This window comes from Abramis brama, assembly GCF_963993115.1.
Source record: "Abramis brama genome assembly, chromosome: 10".
NCBI lineage: Eukaryota > Metazoa > Chordata > Actinopteri > Cypriniformes > Leuciscidae > Abramis > Abramis brama.
The window spans coordinates 4,341,645-4,362,451 of NC_139972.1; the positions used below are offsets into that span (position 1 = coordinate 4,341,645).

Here is a 20,807-nt window from a genome sequence, read left to right on the forward strand (position 1 = left end):
TCGAAGGAACTGCGATATCATTTTCCAGCATATATTTGATTTCTGCTTCCATTAGCTTTCGTTTCTCTGGTGACACTCGATAATAACGTTGTTTTATAGGTGATGCGTTACCCACATCAATGTCGTGTTCAGCCCAGTCAGTACGCGTTGGCGTGTCCCCAAACAATTCTGGAAAACTCTGTAACAAAGAAATCAAATCTACAGACTGTAACGGTGACAAGTGAACCAGAGTAGCATCAAGTTTTTCCAAAGATTCAGTATTGTTTAATCGCCCATGTAAAACACTATCATCAGGTTCATAACCCTCTTTCTCCCCTGAACAAAAGTTTGAAACATCAGACGTCGCAAGTAGAACTGAATGAACGGATCCTTCCTTATTTGACTTAAAACTCTCATAGTACGGTTTTAACAGATTTACATGATATAAGTGAGTAGACTTCCTCCGATGTGGAGTTGCCACTATGTAATTTTCATCGCTCAGTCTACGCTTCACCACAAACGGCCCCTCAAATTTCGCTTCAAAAGGAGAAGACGGCAATAGACGTGACACAAGGACCTGATCTCCTGGCTCAAAAACACGGCGTTCAGTTTTACGATCATACAACCGTTTCATCTTATGTTGTTGCTTTTCAAGCTTAACACTGGCTAACTCTCTTGCTTGTATCAGCCTCTGACGAAATCCATCGACATATGCAAGCAAATTTTTTGGTGAATCTGAACTTTTAACAGGATTTTGCAGTACTGCCAAAAGCCCCCGAACTTTATGCCCAAAAACTAAGTCGTTAGGACTAAATCCAGTGCTTTCTTGTACAACTTCACGTGCAGCCAACAATAACCAGGGCAAGCCCTCCTCCCAATCCCCATCCAACTGTACACAATAAGCACGAAGGAGAGATTTCAAAGTCTGATGAAATCTCTCCAACGATCCCTGGCTTTGTGGATGAAATGCACTAGCAAGATTATGCTTAATTTTCAACTGTTTTAATACTTGTTGGAAAAGATGAGACGTAAGGTTAGTACCCTGATCACTCTGGATAATTTTAGGAATGCCAAAAATTGACATAAACTGTGACAAAGCCTTTACAATGGAACGTGACGTAATTGTGCGCAAGGGATAGGCAGAAGGAAAACGTGTAGCCAAGCACATAACGGTAAACAAATACTTGCTTCCTGACTTTGAACATGGTAGAGGACCCACGCAATCCACAACAACATGTTCGAAGGGTTCACAGTTCGCTGGAATCGGATTTAATGGAACCGGTTTTAAAACCTGATTCGGCTTACCAGTAAGTTGACAAGTGTGACACTTTTTAACATAAGCAGAAATATCCCGCTTCAGTCGTGGCCAAAAGAAATAGCGCAGAACCTGATTATAGGTTTTCTTAACCCCGAGGTGACCAGATTTTTCATGAGCAACTTCTAAAACCATAGAGCGAAACTTTGTTGGAACAACTACTTGGACAACAGGATCACCGACAAAATCCTGGCCATGAGGACACCACTTTCTCAGCAAGAGTCCATCCTGAACGAAGTACGCTCTGACCACATCAGCTACGTCACCGTCAGAAAGAGCAAGAGTGAATAATTCAGACAATGAAGAATCTGAATGTTGCTCCTTACTCCATTCATCTGTAGAGAACGGAAAAGACAAATCAGACAAGTCAGGTATAGGAAGAGAAATATTTGCCCTTGACACTTGTTTGATTTCATCGGTCAGGACACACTGAGCATTTTTAACCATAGCCCGAGTTGCAATAGCTACAGGATCCCCCTTTAGAACTTCTTGAGTAACCTCACTCCCGGACAAAACCATAGGAGATGGCGGTACACTAGGCCAGACCTGACCTCCTGCCAATTTGTTACCCAAAATAAGGTGAACCCCCTCAATTGGTAACACAGGGCGCAGTCCTACCGCAACCTCACCAGTCACCAAATCAGAGCTAAGTTTCACTTTATGTAAAGGCACTGATAACGTATTTAACCCCATTCCCCTTACTAACATGCTCTCACCAGTCTCAGACTGCGAGGAAAATGGCAAAGTGGACTCTAAAATGAATGAATCCACAGCTCCAGTGTCCCGCAGGATTTTAATGGGAACTTCCATAGATCCATCCAACAAAGACACTCGCCCTTCTGTAATAAAAGGAGCAAAACTAGACAAGCAATTATTAGAAAGCTTAATATCAGTGTCACTATCACATAAGTGAACAGAATTGGCCATTGCCGCAGGTTTAAATTTACCCGTCTCAACTCGTTTATTTTTACTTTTAAGTATCAAACAATCTGCTTTCCAGTGTCCTTTTCCCCGACAGTAGTTACAAATTTTGGACGGATCAAATTTGCTTGAAAATGTGTGACCAAACTGTGAAGTAGTATTTGTCAAATGAGCTAAACCTGCTTCCTCCCGTATCTGCCTAACAGCAGCCGTACGCTTATGAGTAAGCACATAGTTATCAGCCAATGATGCCGCTTCTTCAGGAGACTGAAATTTGTGTTCATTAACATACGTTGCAACTTGCTCTGGAACAGAGATTTTAAACTGTTCAGTTATAATCAACTCAAGCAAATCATCAAATGTTTTAACATCAAGCGATGAACACCAACGCGTAACATGTCGTCTTAAGTCCCGCACAAACTCCAAATGGGTCTGGCCTGGAATCATTTTACACGATCTAAATCGCTGTCGATAAGTTTCAGGCACACACGCATAAACTTTCAACACCGCTGCCTTAACAGCATCATAGTCCTTACACTCATCAATAGTTAAAGCAGAAAAAGCTAGTTGTGCCTTACCAACTAACACGCACTGCAACATCAATACACAGTTTGTTTTGGACCAACCGTGTATCTCAGCGACACGTTCAAAAAGAGAAAAAAACACATCTGGATCATGTTCATTGAATTTAGGAACAAGTTTTAAATTTTGATGCAATGGAAAACTTCCAGAAGCACCAAACTCCAGTGAACTATCAGTACTCTCCCTACTTTCCTGTAAAAGTTTGAGCTTTAAATAGTCCAGCTCCATTTTTGCCTTCTCTAACTCAAGTTTACCTTGTTCAGATCGTTGTTTCATTTTCTCATGATCCATTTGCAACAACAACAACTCTTTTTGTTGGTCAAAAGTTAAAACGGACTGTGAAGCAGTTAAGTTGTGTGCATGTACGTCCTGAATTTGCTCCATTGTAGATGACAAAATTCCTTTATTCACCAATTTATTTTCCAACTCAATCTTAATAGTACTTTCTTTAAGTCTCTTATCACTAATTGTAATTTCATAAAACTCCGCAATTCTTAAAAGCTGCTCTTTATTGCATTTATCTAAGGATTCACGTGAAGGCGATTTAGCAAACTTTTCTACATCCGCCATAAACGCATCACAGAACGCAAGCAACTAATTGTGCAAACAAACACTCAGAATTTCCCCCCTATCTACCTTTCCAAACAATCTAACTTACTGGACCCTAGTCTTCATGTAGTTACAGGCGGGGGGAAATTAAGCACACGAACCCGATGGGTGCAATTGCAACTAGTTAAACTAGCGACAACTCACAACACCACGGAAGTGCTCCCGAGACAACCGCTACTACCCGCTTTCACCACAGCACTACAAAAACAACAAAACCGACATGTCTCAAAGGAAACAAGTCGCTTAACCTAACCGGGAAAAACTCCAAGTAAAAAAAAATTTGCACAACAGTAACTCACCCGTCTGTGATCTCGAACGGCGAACGAATCATTACGCACTGCACAAATCACTGTCAGGTGGTCCCCAACACAAAACTAAATTGCGCCGTGACGTCAAATTATTCAAATAGGATTTCCCTCAAAACGTCAGGAGCAAACAACCGTCTCAAACTATGTTCAAACCAAACGAATAAATGAAATCAAAAGCCAAAACTCGACGAAACAAATGAGTTTATCAAATATTTCAATCATTCGCAAACTATCAAACAAAAAAGGACGAGCCCCCATTTGTTACGTCCCATGGCTCAAAAGGACGCAACAAAGACGGGGACACACGCTGAAGTGCCAAAACATATACGAAATTTATTAACAAAAGAAAACTATACAGAAAAGAAATGAAGTAACATGAAACTGTCAGGAATCAGTGGTGTAAAGTTAGTGAATGCATGAAGTGTAATGGGCTGTAGTAATGTTGGATGCAAAGCATAAACAGAAAGCAAACAAACAAAGTCCGAAATGCAGCCGCGCCCCTCCTTCAGTCATTTGTCATAAGGCCTTTTTTAAAGGAAGAGACCGGAAAGCAACAGCAGGTGTCCTCGATAAGAACGCCCACCAATAACTCCTTTGGAAGGCGGCACATTTCCATTTCACCACAGGGATGACGCACATGAGTAAATTGGAGTAACCATCTATAAAATTTCCCATATAGGCCATTTTATAGCACCAACTTTTGCTCAAACAAAATGCTAATAATTGTTTAAAAATGCTAATAATTGTTTGTATAATTTAGCCTATTGCAATGAAACTGGTCTGAATAGATCTCTTGGGTCACACCGAGAACATAGATATCAAGTTTGCCATATTTGGCTGGATCAAATGATAGATCAAATGTCGTCATTATCAATGTCAAATAACAATGAAAGGGCGTTCCCGAAGAACCGACACACGCCAGCCTCACCCAACTGCCGCGAAAAAAAGGAAAGGGCCATCGGTTCATGTGCATCATCAGCTAAAGAAGTTAGACAAAGTGAAATCTTTGCGTATTGAACATTGGTACACTAACCTGATGGAGCAATGAACTAGCCAAAATACTTCAACAACGTAAAGTTGACATTGCATGCATACAATAGACCCGGTGGAAGGGCCAAAGATAACAGGACATTTGCAATAGCTATAAGCTCATCCACCATGGTATGACCAACAGCAGAGGTGTAGCTATTATTGTTAATGCCGACCTGCGTAGCCAAGTTGCAGAGGTCCATATTCAGACCGCCTGATGTCTATCATCAATTACTCCATGGCCCCAAGACACCAAGATCTTGTATTCATGTGCCCACAAGAAGATTTTGTTGTTGTCGACTGTGATTTATGTGATTCTATGTGGGATGCATGCAGAATGGAGTTGCCATGGAGGTAATGGGTATTCTACATGAAATAACGATGGACGATGAACGACTTCATCATCAGCAATACGTTATTTAAGAAACGCACCAGCCACCTAATAACCTACACCAGTGTTGATCATGCCAGTTAGATTGATTTTATTCTAGTGCGACAACGCAATTTCCCCTTCATCACTGATGTGAAGGTCATTCCATCAGAAAGACTTGACCCACAACATAAGATGTTTATTGCCGACAAACACTGTTGTCGTGCAAATGAAATTAGCTGTTTTCTGTTTTCAATTAAAACGGCACAGTGTAAGTGGACCCTAAGTTAATATCTAATGATCTTTAAAATTGAATCAATCAAAAACTAACTTTAGCTGGACAATAACTTTATTCTAGAGCTACTGTAAAGCCAAAACAATCTCTGTTTCTTTAATTTCCTATTATCACTATTATAAACCTGCTTTGAAACAATCTATATTGTTAAAAGCGCTAGATAAATGAAGGTGACTTAACATGAGAATTAATTCAAAATGGCATGCCAAGATCCGAAGAGCGGACTCCACACTTTTAGAAAACACACTTGGATGAAAAAGGTAGAATTCTTTAAAAAATAAATAATAATAATAATAATAATAATAAAGATGATTTTGACATGGTAGCATACTTTTTTTCAAGATTTCTATAGATATGGCGATATATCGTTATTGTGAATTCTTTTGGACACGATAATCATGTAGTGAAAAATCTGATGCTGTGACACACCGCTTCTCCTTTTTGTGTTGCAGCTACAATTTTGAGGCAATGCTCACACTTTTGCCAGGATTGTCTGTTTGCACAAGCATTGCAAGGTAAGTTGATTTACACCAAACATTTGTGATTTAAAAAAACTCTTCACTGTAACCCTTTCTACTTTATTCTAGGGGATAATAATATATTAAGTTCTAAATGTTCCTTTTCAGGTAGACTCCTCACCCCGCCTTCTATTGCTGGCAGGATGTGACGGTTCAAGCAGGAATGGGGCTTACACCAAAGGATATTTTGTATGCACTATCTTCATATTAATCCTTATTCACTAATAGTCTTAATGGTAGAGACGATCTTACCAAAGTTTCTCCAGTTTGCAGCGACGATTCTTCAGTTCAGCAGAGAGTAGCTTCACTCCTGAGTCTCCTAGATTATTATATGACAGTGTCAGTTCTCTCAGGTGTGAGGGGTTTGATCTTAGAGCTGAAGCCAGAGCAGCACAACCTTCACCTGTGACACCACAATCCAACAACCTGTAAAGAACAATGGCACACTCTTAACTCTATAAAAAAGGAAAAAAAGTTGTCACACCAAGGCTTCAAAAATATGAACATTTAATAACAGACTCACACACAGGTGGTAACGTTTCAAGTGCGTAGGCTCTTCGTCAGACGAAGCACCCAATTTGAGCAACATATTGCTTTGGATGTGCGTGCTTTTGATCTGATTTTACACTCTTAACTCTCTCAGATCAGCAGAGACATCATTATCAAAGAGAAATCAATAACAAGCTCAAATCACCATGTTAGATGGATCTTGGTCTGTGTCACAGAGCACAAAACATTATCATAACACACCTGCAGTCAAATTCAAGCAGGACATTTTGGTTTGAAAAAATGGCAACTGCTGCGTCTGTGTAGATGAGAGAAGTAAAGTGTATGCCCGTTGTGTACACGTTACATTATTGGCAAGCATGCGCCCTTAAAATAGCTTCTGAATAATGCGCCACTGACACTGACTAGGTTTTTCCTGGTCTGTGGCGGAATTGTTTTGTGAAACTGCAAAATAGCACCAGGGAACGTTTGCGCCGGAACACGCCTCCTCTTTTCGCTGAACCGCCCCTGGGAGCAGAAGTTCATTCCCTAATTTACCGACGTGCGTCTGTGGAGGGAAAAGTCTGCTGTGCGTTGGGTGCAAAATAGGAATGATACATGCGTCAATGTAGAAAGTCAATTGCACTGGGTGCAAGATATGGCCCTATGTCTCTATGTGAGAGAGAATGATTACATAAAAACTGATATAACACACTAAAACTGTATATCACATAAAAATATAGAAAAATTGTAACAGAAGAAGTAAGGAATATTAAAGAGTAAAAAAACCCTCTTTCAGCTCAAGTCTACCTCACAATCGTTTTGAAAAATCAACTTAAATGGGTGTGGACGGATGTGAAAAGAAGGTAGGGCAAGGCAGGGGAGAAACAGGGGACAAGGCACTGTCATTTGTCAACGGCCCATGACAGCTCTCACTAAATATCAGGGATAAATTGTAGGATTTTCATAATAATAAAAATAATAATTCATTTTATTTATAGGCGCTTTTCAAGACACTCAAAGGCACCTTACAAACAGTAAAATACATGAACCATGAATATAAACATGAACATAATTAAAATAAAATATACAAATGCTATGATAAGCAGAATAAGCTAATCTAAAAAAAATTGTTTCAAGACATGATTTAAAAATTGAAAAACTATTTTGTATGTCTTGAGGTAAGGTATTCCAAAGACTCTGAGAAGTACAACTTAAAGCTCTACATCTGGTGGTCAGATGTACAGATGGCATAACTATAGTCATAGTAGAAGAAGAGATCAAGTAGGTGAATACACATGAAGTATTTTACGCAAATATGAAGGTGCTAGATTATGGAGATCCTTATAAGTGAAAAGTACAATTTTATCTATATCTAACTGGAAGCCAATGGAGTTGCCTTAAAACTGGAGTCAATGAATGGTGTTCGTGTAATGATCTGGGCTGCTGAATTCTGGACCACTTGAAGTTTGTGAATAAGTTTCTGTGAAACACCACTGAGAAGAGAATTGCAATAGTCAATACGAGATGTAACTAATGCATGTATCAGGACAGCAGTACTATTAGCAGAAAGAGATGGTTGAAGACGATTAATATTTCTCAGATGATAATAAGCTGACCATGTAATGTTATTTACATGAGCTTCAGAAGATAAGGTGCTGTCAAGGATGACACCCAAACTCTTAAGCTGAAGGAAAGGAGAAATGAAAGAATTATCAATAGTCAATGTAAAACTTTCAGAATTTTGATTTAGTGCCTACTAATAGAATTTCAGTTTTCTCACTGTTTAACTTAAGAAAATTACATGTTAACCATGATTTAAGTAAAAAAAAAAAAAAAAAAGCGAAAGGGGGGAAGGTGGTAACTTTGAATTGGGCTTTGAAGACATATAGAGCTGGGTGTCATCATCATAACAGTGAAAATTTAAACCAAATTTGCGATAAATGTGTCCTAAAGGCAATAGATAAATAATAAACAGAAGAGGGTCCAAAACTGAGCCCTGAGATAAGCCACTGGTAATTTGAGATGTCCATGATTTAAAATGTTTAATTTGAACGAACTGAGTCCAACCCGATAAATACGATCTAAACCAATCAAGAGAAATACCAGTAATTCCAATGGAAAGCAACCTATCAACGAAAATACTATGATAAATGGTGTTGACAGCTGCATTTAAGTCAAGAAGAATTCGTATCGATAAAAGTCCAGAATCCACAGCCATCAACATAGCTGACAAAGTTAAATTCCTACAAAATACATTGAATACCATTTGTCTTTTCCCTTTAAAATTCTAAATATAAATATTTATTTACATACACTATAAATGCATGCATTTGGAAATAAATTTCTCATACAAATCTATGTACGTTCAGGACACTGACAATAGAGATGGATAGTGAGAGATCTCAGAAAAATGCTTGCTATACACAAACAATTTCATTGTGTCGGTAGTTGATGGCCAACCATTCGCCCGTAGCCAGAGTCTAGCTCTGACAGCATTGTGGGGAAAGCCATGCAACACCCACAAACTCTTACACCATGGACACAAACACTTGCGAGCCATGAACGCCTCACTGAACTATTACATGATCTTACAGTATGTCATAGGAATGCCCCACGTGCTGTCATGAATAATTAGGACCAACGTCTTCTCATAGAATAAGAATGATTATGACACTTATGTGTCATCGATGTACTATAGTGTTTGGTCATGTCATAATCTGTGACACTGACACGATGTAAACCTGGAAAAAATCTCTACATTATCCAGTTTTCTCATACGATTTTACGAGTTCACACTTACAAATAATCAGATAAAGTAGTATGCGTATTTGGCGTGCTGTCCAAGGAGAGGGCTCCGAGATCGTATTTTGGCCCGAACCCAGAGTACTTCCGCCATATTTCTGGTAAGGAAAGTAACCAGAAACGAGTGTGAGGAGATGTGTTGATTGCTGATTGTTGACAGCTGGTTGGAATGACGTGATGATTGGAATGATGTGATGATTGGATAGATAATTTGAACGTGTTCATCCCTAACATTGTTAACCCTCTAGGCGCCACGGTCGAGTGTACTCGACAAGATGCGGCACTGAATAAAACGGCCAATTTGTGTCAAATAGGGTGTCAAATTTCGTTCGACCTCCCCTCCACTAGATTGCAGACATGTCATACTTCATCCCAGACTCAAAAAAAAGTCATGCTTCTATACAAAATCTTCGAGCTAGAGCGCATTGAATCAGTGCGAACAAAAGCGGAGCTAGTGTGCGAGTGAGCCATTTTATCAGAGCAATATTGTCAACGTCAGCAAGTATTTGCATTAGATTATTATTATTATTATCTAATGGCATCAATAAAGCTTTCCCGCAATGAAGTGTTGGGTCTTCTATTCGCGGACTCTGATGATGACGGTGATTCTGAAAGTGAAAGTAGCCCTACACCAAGCACAAACGGTGAAACCTTTGCCCAATGTCAGTGGTGGGAACAATGTTTCCCAGGGTCGGAGTGTTCATCGCGAAGTTAGCAGGCGTGTTAGTGTTGTGGGGAACGAGGCGGGAGATTTTTACCGATTTTTACGGCGCTAGCCAGCTTTGTCTTCTGACCGTGTGCCTCTCCGCAATCGTGGCGACAGTATTGTGGTGGAGACGGGTATGTTAGACAAGGTCGAAGTATTCATAGGACAGTTAGGGGGTAACGTGGATGCAGGGTGGGGAGTCGCAATGACAATGACAGTAGTCCGAGCTGTGCACACTCGGCGCGCGCGCGAGGCAGATCTGGCCGCGCCAGCGCTGCTCGTGTGTGACACGGGGCGGTGTGACACGGGGCAGAGGGGCTATTATGCATAGTCTATCGCAGGCTGATGGGAAAGCCGGCTTTGTGTGTCATATGAATAATATATATGTGCCCCATACATGGAATGAGAGTGCCTACTGTATGTAGTAAATGGAAAATCTCTACAGCAAAAGGCCAGCCGCTACATGCATTCGGTTTGTTTCTACCATTTATTAGTAATGATTTACACAGTTTGTTTGCTACTTACTATTTACCTGAGCATTTAGTATTGTGCAATATAGCATACAGAAGGTAAGGGACATTTTGGGGGGAAAGAAGTGCTGCATTTTATCATTTAAACATGTGACATTTCATGAAAATTCTATAATCCAAGATGGCCGCCACCATATGACGTCATAATATGCAAATTAGATGGGAAAATGTAATCCCTACATAAACTTTGGGTCATCCTTAATATTTCTCTAATTTACAGAAAGTCTCTTTCTTTTATCACTTTTAAGATATAGCCTTTTGAAATTAAGATGTCAAAATCGAACGGTTTAGGAAAAAACCTCTGGCGCCTAAAGGGTTAATAGAACATCATTGAAATTAACGGACTGTGTTAATCATGACTGTGCTGAGATTGAGTGTGTTAAAAGTAAGGTGTTGATTTCAAAGTGTGTTCTTCAGTGTGACTATCAGTACTGCAGTAACACCTTAATAAGGAGCAGCTCATGTGTTCAGACATTTACATATCAATGATATGAACTCACAGCAGCAGGACAAAGAAAGTAAACGCTTCAAACAGAAAATTATTAATTCTCTTACATCATATGAACAGACGTGATATTAAATTGTTGAATGGTAACTTGATCATTCACATTAATCTGACATCGCTAGCTTTTATCTAAATCATTATCGCTAGCACAACACGCTAGCAACGCGCTAAGCATTTTGCTAGACTTTTAACCTGCCATCCGTGCTTGCCATATTTTCCACTTGAGCCTTTTACAGGTCCATCAAATGACTGTGGTGAGTTGGATCAGTCAACAAACACGGTGAGTCATGTCATCTTCTCCTGTTATTGTCACTTGCACTGCCTGCCACATGTACAGTATAGCCTTCTCTGTCAGCGAAGAGTGTTTCACATGTAATAAATGCAGGGAATTAGTCAGGCTGACAGAGAATATTTCAGAATTAGAGACACATATACCAACTTTAATTGAGGATAGTAAGAATGCAAGGGCTTTAGGTACTGCTTTGGATGCGACTAGCTAAATTAACTGTGTACATTGTTCGGTTCTGTCTGTAGAGTCGTAAGACGGCATAGTCGTGGGGTAAAACACCGCTCTTCAGCTCTGATTAGAACATCAAACAGGTTCTCCCCACTCAGTGACGCACCCACTGAGAATCCTTTTGAAAGTGCCCTAGTCATAGGTGATTCTATTACACGGAACGTGAAAATAGAGACACCAGCCATCATAGTCACGTGTTTTCCATGAGCCAGAGCACCTGACATCAAAGCAAATTTAAAAGTGTTGGCTAATTGTAATCATAAATTCTCTAAGATTATAATTCACGTCGGCACTAATAATGTTCGACTTCACCAGTCGGAGATCACTAAGATTAACATTAAAGAGATGTGTGAACTCGCAAGTACAAAGTCAGAAACTGTAAATAGCTCTGGACCCCTTCCTGTTCACCAGAGTGATGAGATACTTAACAGACTGTCATCATCACTCAATGGCTGGTTGTCTAAGTGGTAAACAAAAAATAACATAGGATTCAAAGACAATTGGAAAAGAAAATACTCCAAAACCCTGGTACAACGAGCAAAATTGGGCCCTCAAGAGAGCAGCCAGAAAAATGGAGTGCAACTGGAAGAAAACAAAACTAGAGGTTTTTCGCATTTCATGGAGAGAGAGCACGATGCTAGAAAAAACTGCTAGATCTGCTTATTTTTCAACCCTCTTAGAATAAAACAAACACAACCCTAGGTATTTATTTGAAACAGTGGCTAAATTAACGAAAAATAAAGCTTCTACCTCTGAAGTTTTGAAACAGCATAGCAGTAATGACTTTATGAGCTTCTTTACTTACAAAATTGATAATATTAGAAAGAAAATTATAACTATGCAACCGTCTACTACAGTATCGCATCAGACAGTGCATTGTAGTCTCCCTGAGGAAAAAGTCCATTCATTCATTGCTATAGGAGAGGAAGAATTGTCTAAACTTGTTAAATCATCTAAATCAACAACATGTATGTTAGACCTTATACCGGCTATTGAAAGAGATGATTCCAGAGGCCATAGATCCTCTTCTTAATATCATTAATTCATCTTTGTTATCAGGATATGTACCAAAAACTTTTAAGCTGGCTATTATTAAAACGCTTGTTAAAAAAACGGCAAATTGATCCTACAGAATTAGTCAATTACAGGCTGATCTCGAATCTACCTTTTCTGTCAAAGGTACTAGAAAAGGCAGAATCCTCACAACTATGTTCCTTTTTAAAAAGAAATAGTATCTGTGAGGATTTCCAGTCAGGATTTAGACCGTACCTAACTACTAACTCATAGTAACTCATATTAATTCTAACTAATAGTACTGAGACAGCTCTCATTAGAGTTACAAATGATTTGCTGTACTAAATCAGTACTAGGACTGTTGCTGTTCACGCTGTCCATGTTACCCTTGGGAGATATCATATCATGAATGCAAAGCTGATATAATAAACTGGATTCGTAATTTCCAACTACTTCATTCTGAAAAAACAGAGAACGGTTAGTTCATGCGTTCATGACCTCATGGCTAGATTATTGTAATGCTCTAATGGGTGGTTGCCCTGCACACAATAAACAAACTACAGCTTGTCCAAAACACAGCAGCTACAGTTCTTACTAAAACCAGGTAGTATAACGGTTCTGTCAACACTGCATTGGCTCCCTATAAAACATTGTATACATTTTAAAATATTGCTGATTACTTACAAACCACTAAATGGTTTAGCTCCCCAGTACTTGAGCGAGCTCTTAATGCATTATGATCCTTCACGTCTATTGCGATCTCAAAATTCTGGCCAGTTAATAATACCTAGAATACCAAAATCGACTGCTGGCGGTGGATCCTTTTCCTATTTAGCACCAAAACTTTGGAACAGTCTTCCTAACATTGTCCGGGAAGCAGACACACTTTGTCAGTTTAAATCTAGACTAAAAACACATCTCTTTAACCTATCATACATTACCAACACACATTACCAACTTCTATAATTCAAATCATGTCAAATGTTCAGCTGCATAAATTAGGTGAGCCAGAACCGGGAACACTTCCCATAACACCTGATGTACTCGTTACATCATAAGAAGAATGGCGTCTATGCTAATATTAGTCTCTCTGTCTATCCCCAGGTTTACTGTATTCTCCCGGATCTAGACTGTATCCAGATCTGATGAAGGGTCTACGCCTAGACATGACGACAACGCAGCCCAGAAGTGTCAACTAGACTCTCCCCTGTTAAGGCTTCCTTCCTTTTCCTTTACCACTGTACAGATAAAACGTTATCAAAATGATTCCAGTTCCTATAGGTTCGCACATACCTATAGATTAAACACGTAATATGCATGTGCATGCCGTCACCACTTTCACAGATTCACGTTTTTGAAGTTTACATGGAGATGATAAAATTCGAAATTCTAAACTTGCATCTTGGAACCTATTTCAAAGTTTACGTTCTTGAGCCACCAAACACTGTTGTCATGCAAATGAACAACCAGAACGCATTAAAAGATCTTACCTCAAATTCTTCAGTTCACAGTGAGGATTCTCCAGTACAGCAAAGAGTGGCTCTACTCCTGAGTCTCCTAGTTTATTCCCAGACAGATCCAGTTCTCTCAGTTGTGAGGGCTTTGATCTCGGAGCTGAAGCCAAAGTAGCACAACCTTCATCTGTGACACCACAGTTCATCAACCTGTAGAGAACAACGACACACTCTTCACACTATCTGTAACCCATATGTTTTAAAGATTACTAATAAAGCATCTCTGTATGAAATAAAGTAGCTAATATTCATCTAATCATATTCACACTAACAGTGTTATAGATGGAGATAGACACTGAGAAAAGGTGAATTTGAGCAATATAAATGTGGCTTATATGCCGCAGTTAGCCAATGCCACTTCTTTCGTTTTGTTGGTTATGTTTATTTGTACGATTAACCCTCTGGGGTCTGAGGGGTTTTCTGGGCCCTGGAGGTGTTCTGACATGCTCTGACATTTGTGCTTTTTTCAGTTATTTATAAACATGTTAATGGCAAAGGTGTAAATTCACGCTATATAGCACAAACATGGCTACCATAATATGTGATCAACATGCATGTATATGTTTGAATTTTTAAGAGAATAATGTTTATGCGTGGTTATTGAAAAAAATACAAATTAAAGTTGTTGAAATAAGACCACAAAACACAAACTAAATATGTGTCAATAAGACTTTTGACTAATGCATGTTGTCGCCTAGAGGTTTTTCTTCAAAATGATGTGAAAATCATCCTGCCTAATCATTCACATAACACAATACATTGATTTAAATTTTGCAAAACACTTTCTGTTTGGAAAGCCAATATGCGGAGTGGGCGTTAACGATCATACACCATCATGCATATTTAGTGGTTCACACCTGAGGAGACAATGGGGCCCGCATACTTAATGAGCCATTCATTCATGTGTGTCACAAGAAAGAATGCAAGAGCAACAGTTGGAAGCATCTCAATTTTTTTTATTTTTCCACAAATTGTGCTTGCAAATTGGCCTATAATATCCAAGGAAAACATGTCTAGTAATTGTGCAGTTAATTCTCATACTGTATTTTCAGTTTTGGAATATGTATCCTCTCCCCAAATTTGTCACTAATAAAACACAATAAAAATAATTTAAAGAAAAGGCTTATATTTACATTTTAATAGTTTGTTTACATCTACCTTGTAAATATATATTTTATTAAAAAGGTTACAATTACAACAACAATTCAAGTGTAATCTTTCTTTGTAAAAACTAAAGTATACATTTTATCATACATATTTCAAAGTTAAGGATTCATTAGGCTACTTGAATATAGCCTAGGCTGCATTGGAAAAAACACTAATAACATATTATTTGATTACTTTATTTTTGACAAAACATACTATATTTAACAAATGAGCAAAAATTGGCAAACAAAAGCTTATTTGAGGTGGCAGATATTTTACAGTAAAAATGTATAATCTATCCAAAACTAGTCAACGAAATGTTGTCTTTCATGTCTTTAACATAGGTCTTTCGTGTTTATTATAAGAAATATAAATGTTAATTTGCAGTTTAATACGTTGCTTATACAAATACATTTTATTTCAACATATTTCAGTCGATTTTTACTCAGTATAGCAATACAGTTTGCTAAAAGCGAAACATTCATTCACACACAGAAACGCGATTCAAATTTAAACCGTCTTTTTGCGAGTTGTGGTAAACAGCGCGCATCTCTGCCGTTCATTCATTCACACACAGAAACGCGATTCACTTGAGAATGAAAATACCAGCACTTCTGAGGTACATTTTCCATTATTATTATTCCTCACAGCACCGCGAGACGGTGTAAACAAGTACAATGATCTGAATAAGCTTGATCTGTTTTCTCGAGCTGATATGGGGGCGTTCACAGGTTTGCATGGATTGCCTCAGTCATTTGCGTTTGAATAGCGCGCTCTCCGTGGGCGGGGTCACATTAAAAATAATTAGCTGAGATGAGAACGACTGACATCTCGCTCTTTTCATACAGATTGCATAAACTGAGAATATTTGTTTTTTATAAAAATTACTTAATTTAAAAGAAGAGAATTCAAGCTTCATGCCTGTGTGCCTGTGTGACTGTTTGACTGAGTATTCGCTGAGTAATGGTTCATTTTCGGACGCGTTTCAGAATGGACTTAACTGACAGAGAAAAGGCAGAACTCGCTTCGTGTTTATTTTTCTTTATTTGGCAAAAAGCACAACATCCTTACAATATGGTTTAGGAAAGTTTGTGGTTTGTTTTTATTGTGAGTATACACAAAAATAATACACACTTAACAGGATCGATTGATGTATGAAACTGGTTTGTAACATCAAAGTCAACAGAGTATTTGGACTCTCGTTTGAACTGATAAGAAAAAAACCGAGCAAATCACGCCGGCGTGATTGCCGACCTCAGAGAGTTAAAGTTACATTTAATGTCTGCCTCCTCCTTCCCTGAACTTTGCTAATAATGAAATAGTTAGCAAATTATTTAGTGCTGAAATGCTCATACAGGTCACTTTATTTGACTAATTTAAATTGTGGGGTAGCACAGCGTTGTTTTACTTGGTCAAAACAATTTCAACTTTGTGTTATGTTATGTTATAACATTACTCTGTGTGTCTGCTTACACGAGACACTTGTTTCACATTGCAGTAAGCTAGATTGATTTTAGAATATCATATTAATAAAAGACGGATGACTTGTGTTGCTAAATGGCATTCAATTAATAAAAAAAAAATATTGTTTGGTAGAGAAAATGCTGTATTACTGTTACTACAAATATAGCTCTTTCTGATTATGCAATGTTAGCCACTTGGTACAAACATGTTACCTGTGGTAAATCAAGAAAACAAGGTATTCAAACAACAAGACTAACTGTGTTGAGCTATATAACAATGATTATTTTCCTGCTGATAAAGGTAACCAAACAGTTGCTCATCCGTCTATTAAAACACATATGGCTAGATTGCACCAACGCAAACCCTCTTTTAGCGTTAAAAAAACTACTGTCCGGATTTACTAAAGACAAGCAGTGAAAAATTAGCTCTGAAAAGGTGTGGACGGTGATTTTTGTGGCTGACCTTGTTGCATATGCATTTGTAAGAGTTTCCCTTTGACACGCAGAATTTTTGGGAGATGAGCATTTAAATGAATCACACAAGGTGATTTACTAAGATTTGTACTAGTCAATTTACTGGTATTTGCACCATTATTTACCATAAACCAGATGTTAATTTGCGCTGCTCTTGGTAGATTGTGCTAATCACTATGGAAATTATCCCACTGCGTCTGTGTTCTTTAATTTTGCACGTCATCAGTAGATCACGTGCAGAACTTTCCACTCCCATCTGCACTTGCAATCACGCTAATTTGCCCTCTTTAGTAAAGTTCCGGAAGTCGAGGGTAATGTGGATATGTCATTGACAGGCGACACAATGACAGGCCGTTACACTTGTTAAAACTGAAGATTTCTCTGGATTTTAACATTTTTGGAAACATTTTGGATAATGCAAATACCCAAGTCAACAAAATATATATCATTCCTCTTCAGTTATCAGAAATTAATATTCTTCATTTTGCTTATCTTTCAGTACCTCTTTTTATCATATTTTTTGATAGTTTATTTGTTTGTGTACTATTTTTGTTCCATTAGTTTAGTTTTGTTGTGTGTAAATCGTCTCAGGTTACTTTATTGTAACCCTGTTCCCTGAAAAAGCAGGAATGAGATGCTGTACTGGAGTGATTTGGGAATACATCTTTGTATGACCAGCTGTGAATAATGTGTGTAACACATCAATTAAATTGACATCAAACTTGACAGCCTCAGATGGTGACCTCATTGGAATGCACGCTTGTCAGAGGCTATAATTAGATGTGCCGCAGGTGCATCCTCGGGTATTGTCTGAAGAATGGTCCTGGGACATCCTCAGTGCGGCAAAGAAGTACAGCATCTCGTTCCCCCTTTTTCAGGGAGAAGTGGAGAGGACATTGCGCTGTCCCTTGAGAGGTGAAGAGGACACCACTGTTTCGAAAAATCTCTCCCAAATCTGCTTTCAAGGGTGTAATTCACCCTAAATGACAGGAATTTATAGGAGAACCTGCACTTAAAGCAGAACCTGCTGCACTAGACTGTTCAGACGGTGCGAACACAGTCCGCCACAGTGATTTATGTAGGTGACTACCGTAGTGTTTTCCACCCGCACTAGGTCATGGTAGCCCCTTTACTGGTGGAGGAAGTACTTCAGGGCTAGAAATACAGCCATCAATTCAAGGCAATTGATGTGCCAATCAAGATGATGACCTCACCAGATACACTGGGCTGGGAGGCCACCTAAGACTGCTCCCCAGCCCGTATGGGAAGCATCTGTTGTTAGCATCTGACAACATTAGCATCTGCAATGACAACACGCACCTAGAGTTGGACTCAAGGTGAGAGACCGGAGTCTGAGCCACATAAAGTGAATGAAGCCGGAGCGCATAAAACTTCCCATAAACATGGATTTTAGAAAGGGAACGAAGCACTCTGCGTGTGCCCTTGCCCTTATTTGCCTATGGGGATTGGCCCTTAGATGAAATCCCCTTGCTTTGAGCCACAGCTGAAGTGGTCTCATGTGCAAAAGGCCCATAGGAATCACTGTGGATGCAGCTGCCATGAGACCCAGGACTTTTTGAAATTGATGAACAGTAATGTCCTGACCAAGCCTGATGTTGCTTAGGGTGTTAAAATGGTCTCGACATGAGCAGGAGACTGTTGTGCCCGCATGGTGAACGAGTCCAATTTAAACCCTAAGTACGTTGCCCCCTGGGAGGGACAGAGAACGCTTTTCTTGGCGCTGCATCTCAACCCCAGAGAGACAAGATGAGCGAGGATCGATCTATACGTCAAAGCGCAAGCTCTTGAGACTGGGACAGTGCGGGGTGACAAGGCTAGACCAAATGGAAGAACCCGATATTGGTAAGCTTCGCCCCTGAAAGGGAATCTCAGGAACTTCCTGTGTGTTGGCAGGATTTATATGTGCAAATTATGCTTCCTTGAGATTGAATATGACGAACCAGTCGTGATGTTGGATTTTCAACACAATCATCTTGATAGTTAGCATCTTGAACTTGAATGTTCTGAAGGAACGATTCAAGTCGCGAAGATCTAAAATCGGATGCAACCCCCCATCATTCTTAGGAACCAGAAAGTACCAACTGTAGCAGCCTGACTCTCTTTCTGAGAGGGGAGAATGTTCCATGGCACCTTTGCCCAGAAGAGATTACAGCTCTTGTGACAGCAAATGCGCCTGCTCCAGTACAGTAGTGGAGACCACACTGTTGAAACTAAAATTTAAGTGCCCCCAACTAAGCAAGCCAAAGGTGACAGTGGCAAGTAACCAAAACTCCATCCACAGAATGGAGAAAAAAACCTTGGGAGAAACCGGGCCAGTTCTCCTCTCCAGTTCTCCTTTTTTTTTTATTATTTAATTTAAGACCCAAGAAGAGATAACCGACAGTATAAAAATGGCGCTGTAATGGCGACAGGTGGAGAGCGTCTTGTCGCGTGTTAAGTTTGTTTAGTTATTTAGTGTGTTCCGGAGTGCAAGTGTTTAAATTAGTAATATCACGTTTTTTATGAATGTCTGCCCTTCTGGACATTATCATAGTGAGATTAAATCCAAGCTTGTAAAGTACACTTTTCATGATGAGGAAGTGCAAGCTGGTGTTACTGCTTCTCTGGGCAGTCGAACTGCTAATGGCATTATCTGGGAGTCATGGGGGCGAATTTTTGCGGTATAACCGGGACGATTTGCTGCTTCTCCGAAACATGGATTATCCAGCACCGAACTTGGACAATTGGGGAGAGTTTATATCGAGACAATGCGGGCTGGGCCGTGTATATCGGCGGAAATCTCCGATGAGGAAGCGGGGAAGGAGAGGCGGAGTGAAGCAGAGACTGAAAAGGCTCACCGGCACACAGAAGAGTCCGCCGCTACCTTCCATTATACTCGCCAATGTTCGCTCCCTACGTAACAAACTGGATGAGCTACAGGCAAACATATTATGCCAGTGGGCATATAAGGAGGCTAGTCTGGTCTGCCTCACGGAAACCTGGCTGGATAAAACGATCGTGGACTCTGAGCTCTCTCTGGACGGATTCGGCTCTCCACTCAGACTGGACCGGGACACTGTGAGTAGCATGAAAAAACACAGGGGTGGGTTGTGCGTGTATTTTAATAAAGACTGGAGCAGAACTGCTGATGTTAAAGACTCCTGTTGTACACCTGATCTAGAGCTGCTTGCTGTGTCATTCAGACCCAAATATCTCCCCCGGGAGTTTGGTCAGCTGGCTGTAGTACTTGTTTACATTCCCCCCTCTGGCAACGTCACACGCGCGGCAGAGGCCATAGCGGTGCGTGTGTCCATCAGATTGAATGTACATCCCCAGATTCCCCCGTTCTCATTTTAGGGGATTTTAATGGCTGCAGGCTAAACAAGACACTTCCAAACTACCAACAATATGTGACATGCGCTACCAGAGGTGATAAAACAATTGACCTCTGTTATGGGAATGTAAAGAATGCATACAAAGCATACAAAAAAACACCTCTTAGCACTGCAGATCATAATGTGGTCCATCTGATCCCTGCTTACCGTACAAAACTGCAGAGAGAGGGTGTGACCAAGAAGCTGGTGAAAAGGTGGGATGATAATGCGGTTGAGTCTCTACAGGGCTGCTTTGACAGCACAGACTGGGAGGTGTTGACTCAGGGAAGCAGCCTTGAGGAAGCCACTGAAGTGGTTACCCACTATATCACCTTCTGTGAAAATAT

General features: G+C 39.7%; 1 protein-coding gene across 4 annotated transcripts in view; it reads right to left on the minus strand.

Annotated features, from left to right (window-relative positions):
* Positions 1-20,807, minus strand: part of LOC311091347 (NACHT, LRR and PYD domains-containing protein 3-like) — a 233,402-nt gene that overhangs the window by 5,166 nt on the left and 207,429 nt on the right. For all 4 annotated transcript variants that reach the window (XM_084127249.1, XM_084127254.1, XM_084127255.1 and 1 more), the window contains 2 exons: positions 13,980-14,153; positions 6,179-6,352 (listed from right to left, as the gene is read on the minus strand). In XM_084127249.1, coding sequence (XP_083983375.1) covers positions 6,179-6,352; positions 13,980-14,153 — 348 coding nt within the window. The remainder of the gene's footprint in view (positions 1-6,178; positions 6,353-13,979; positions 14,154-20,807) is intronic.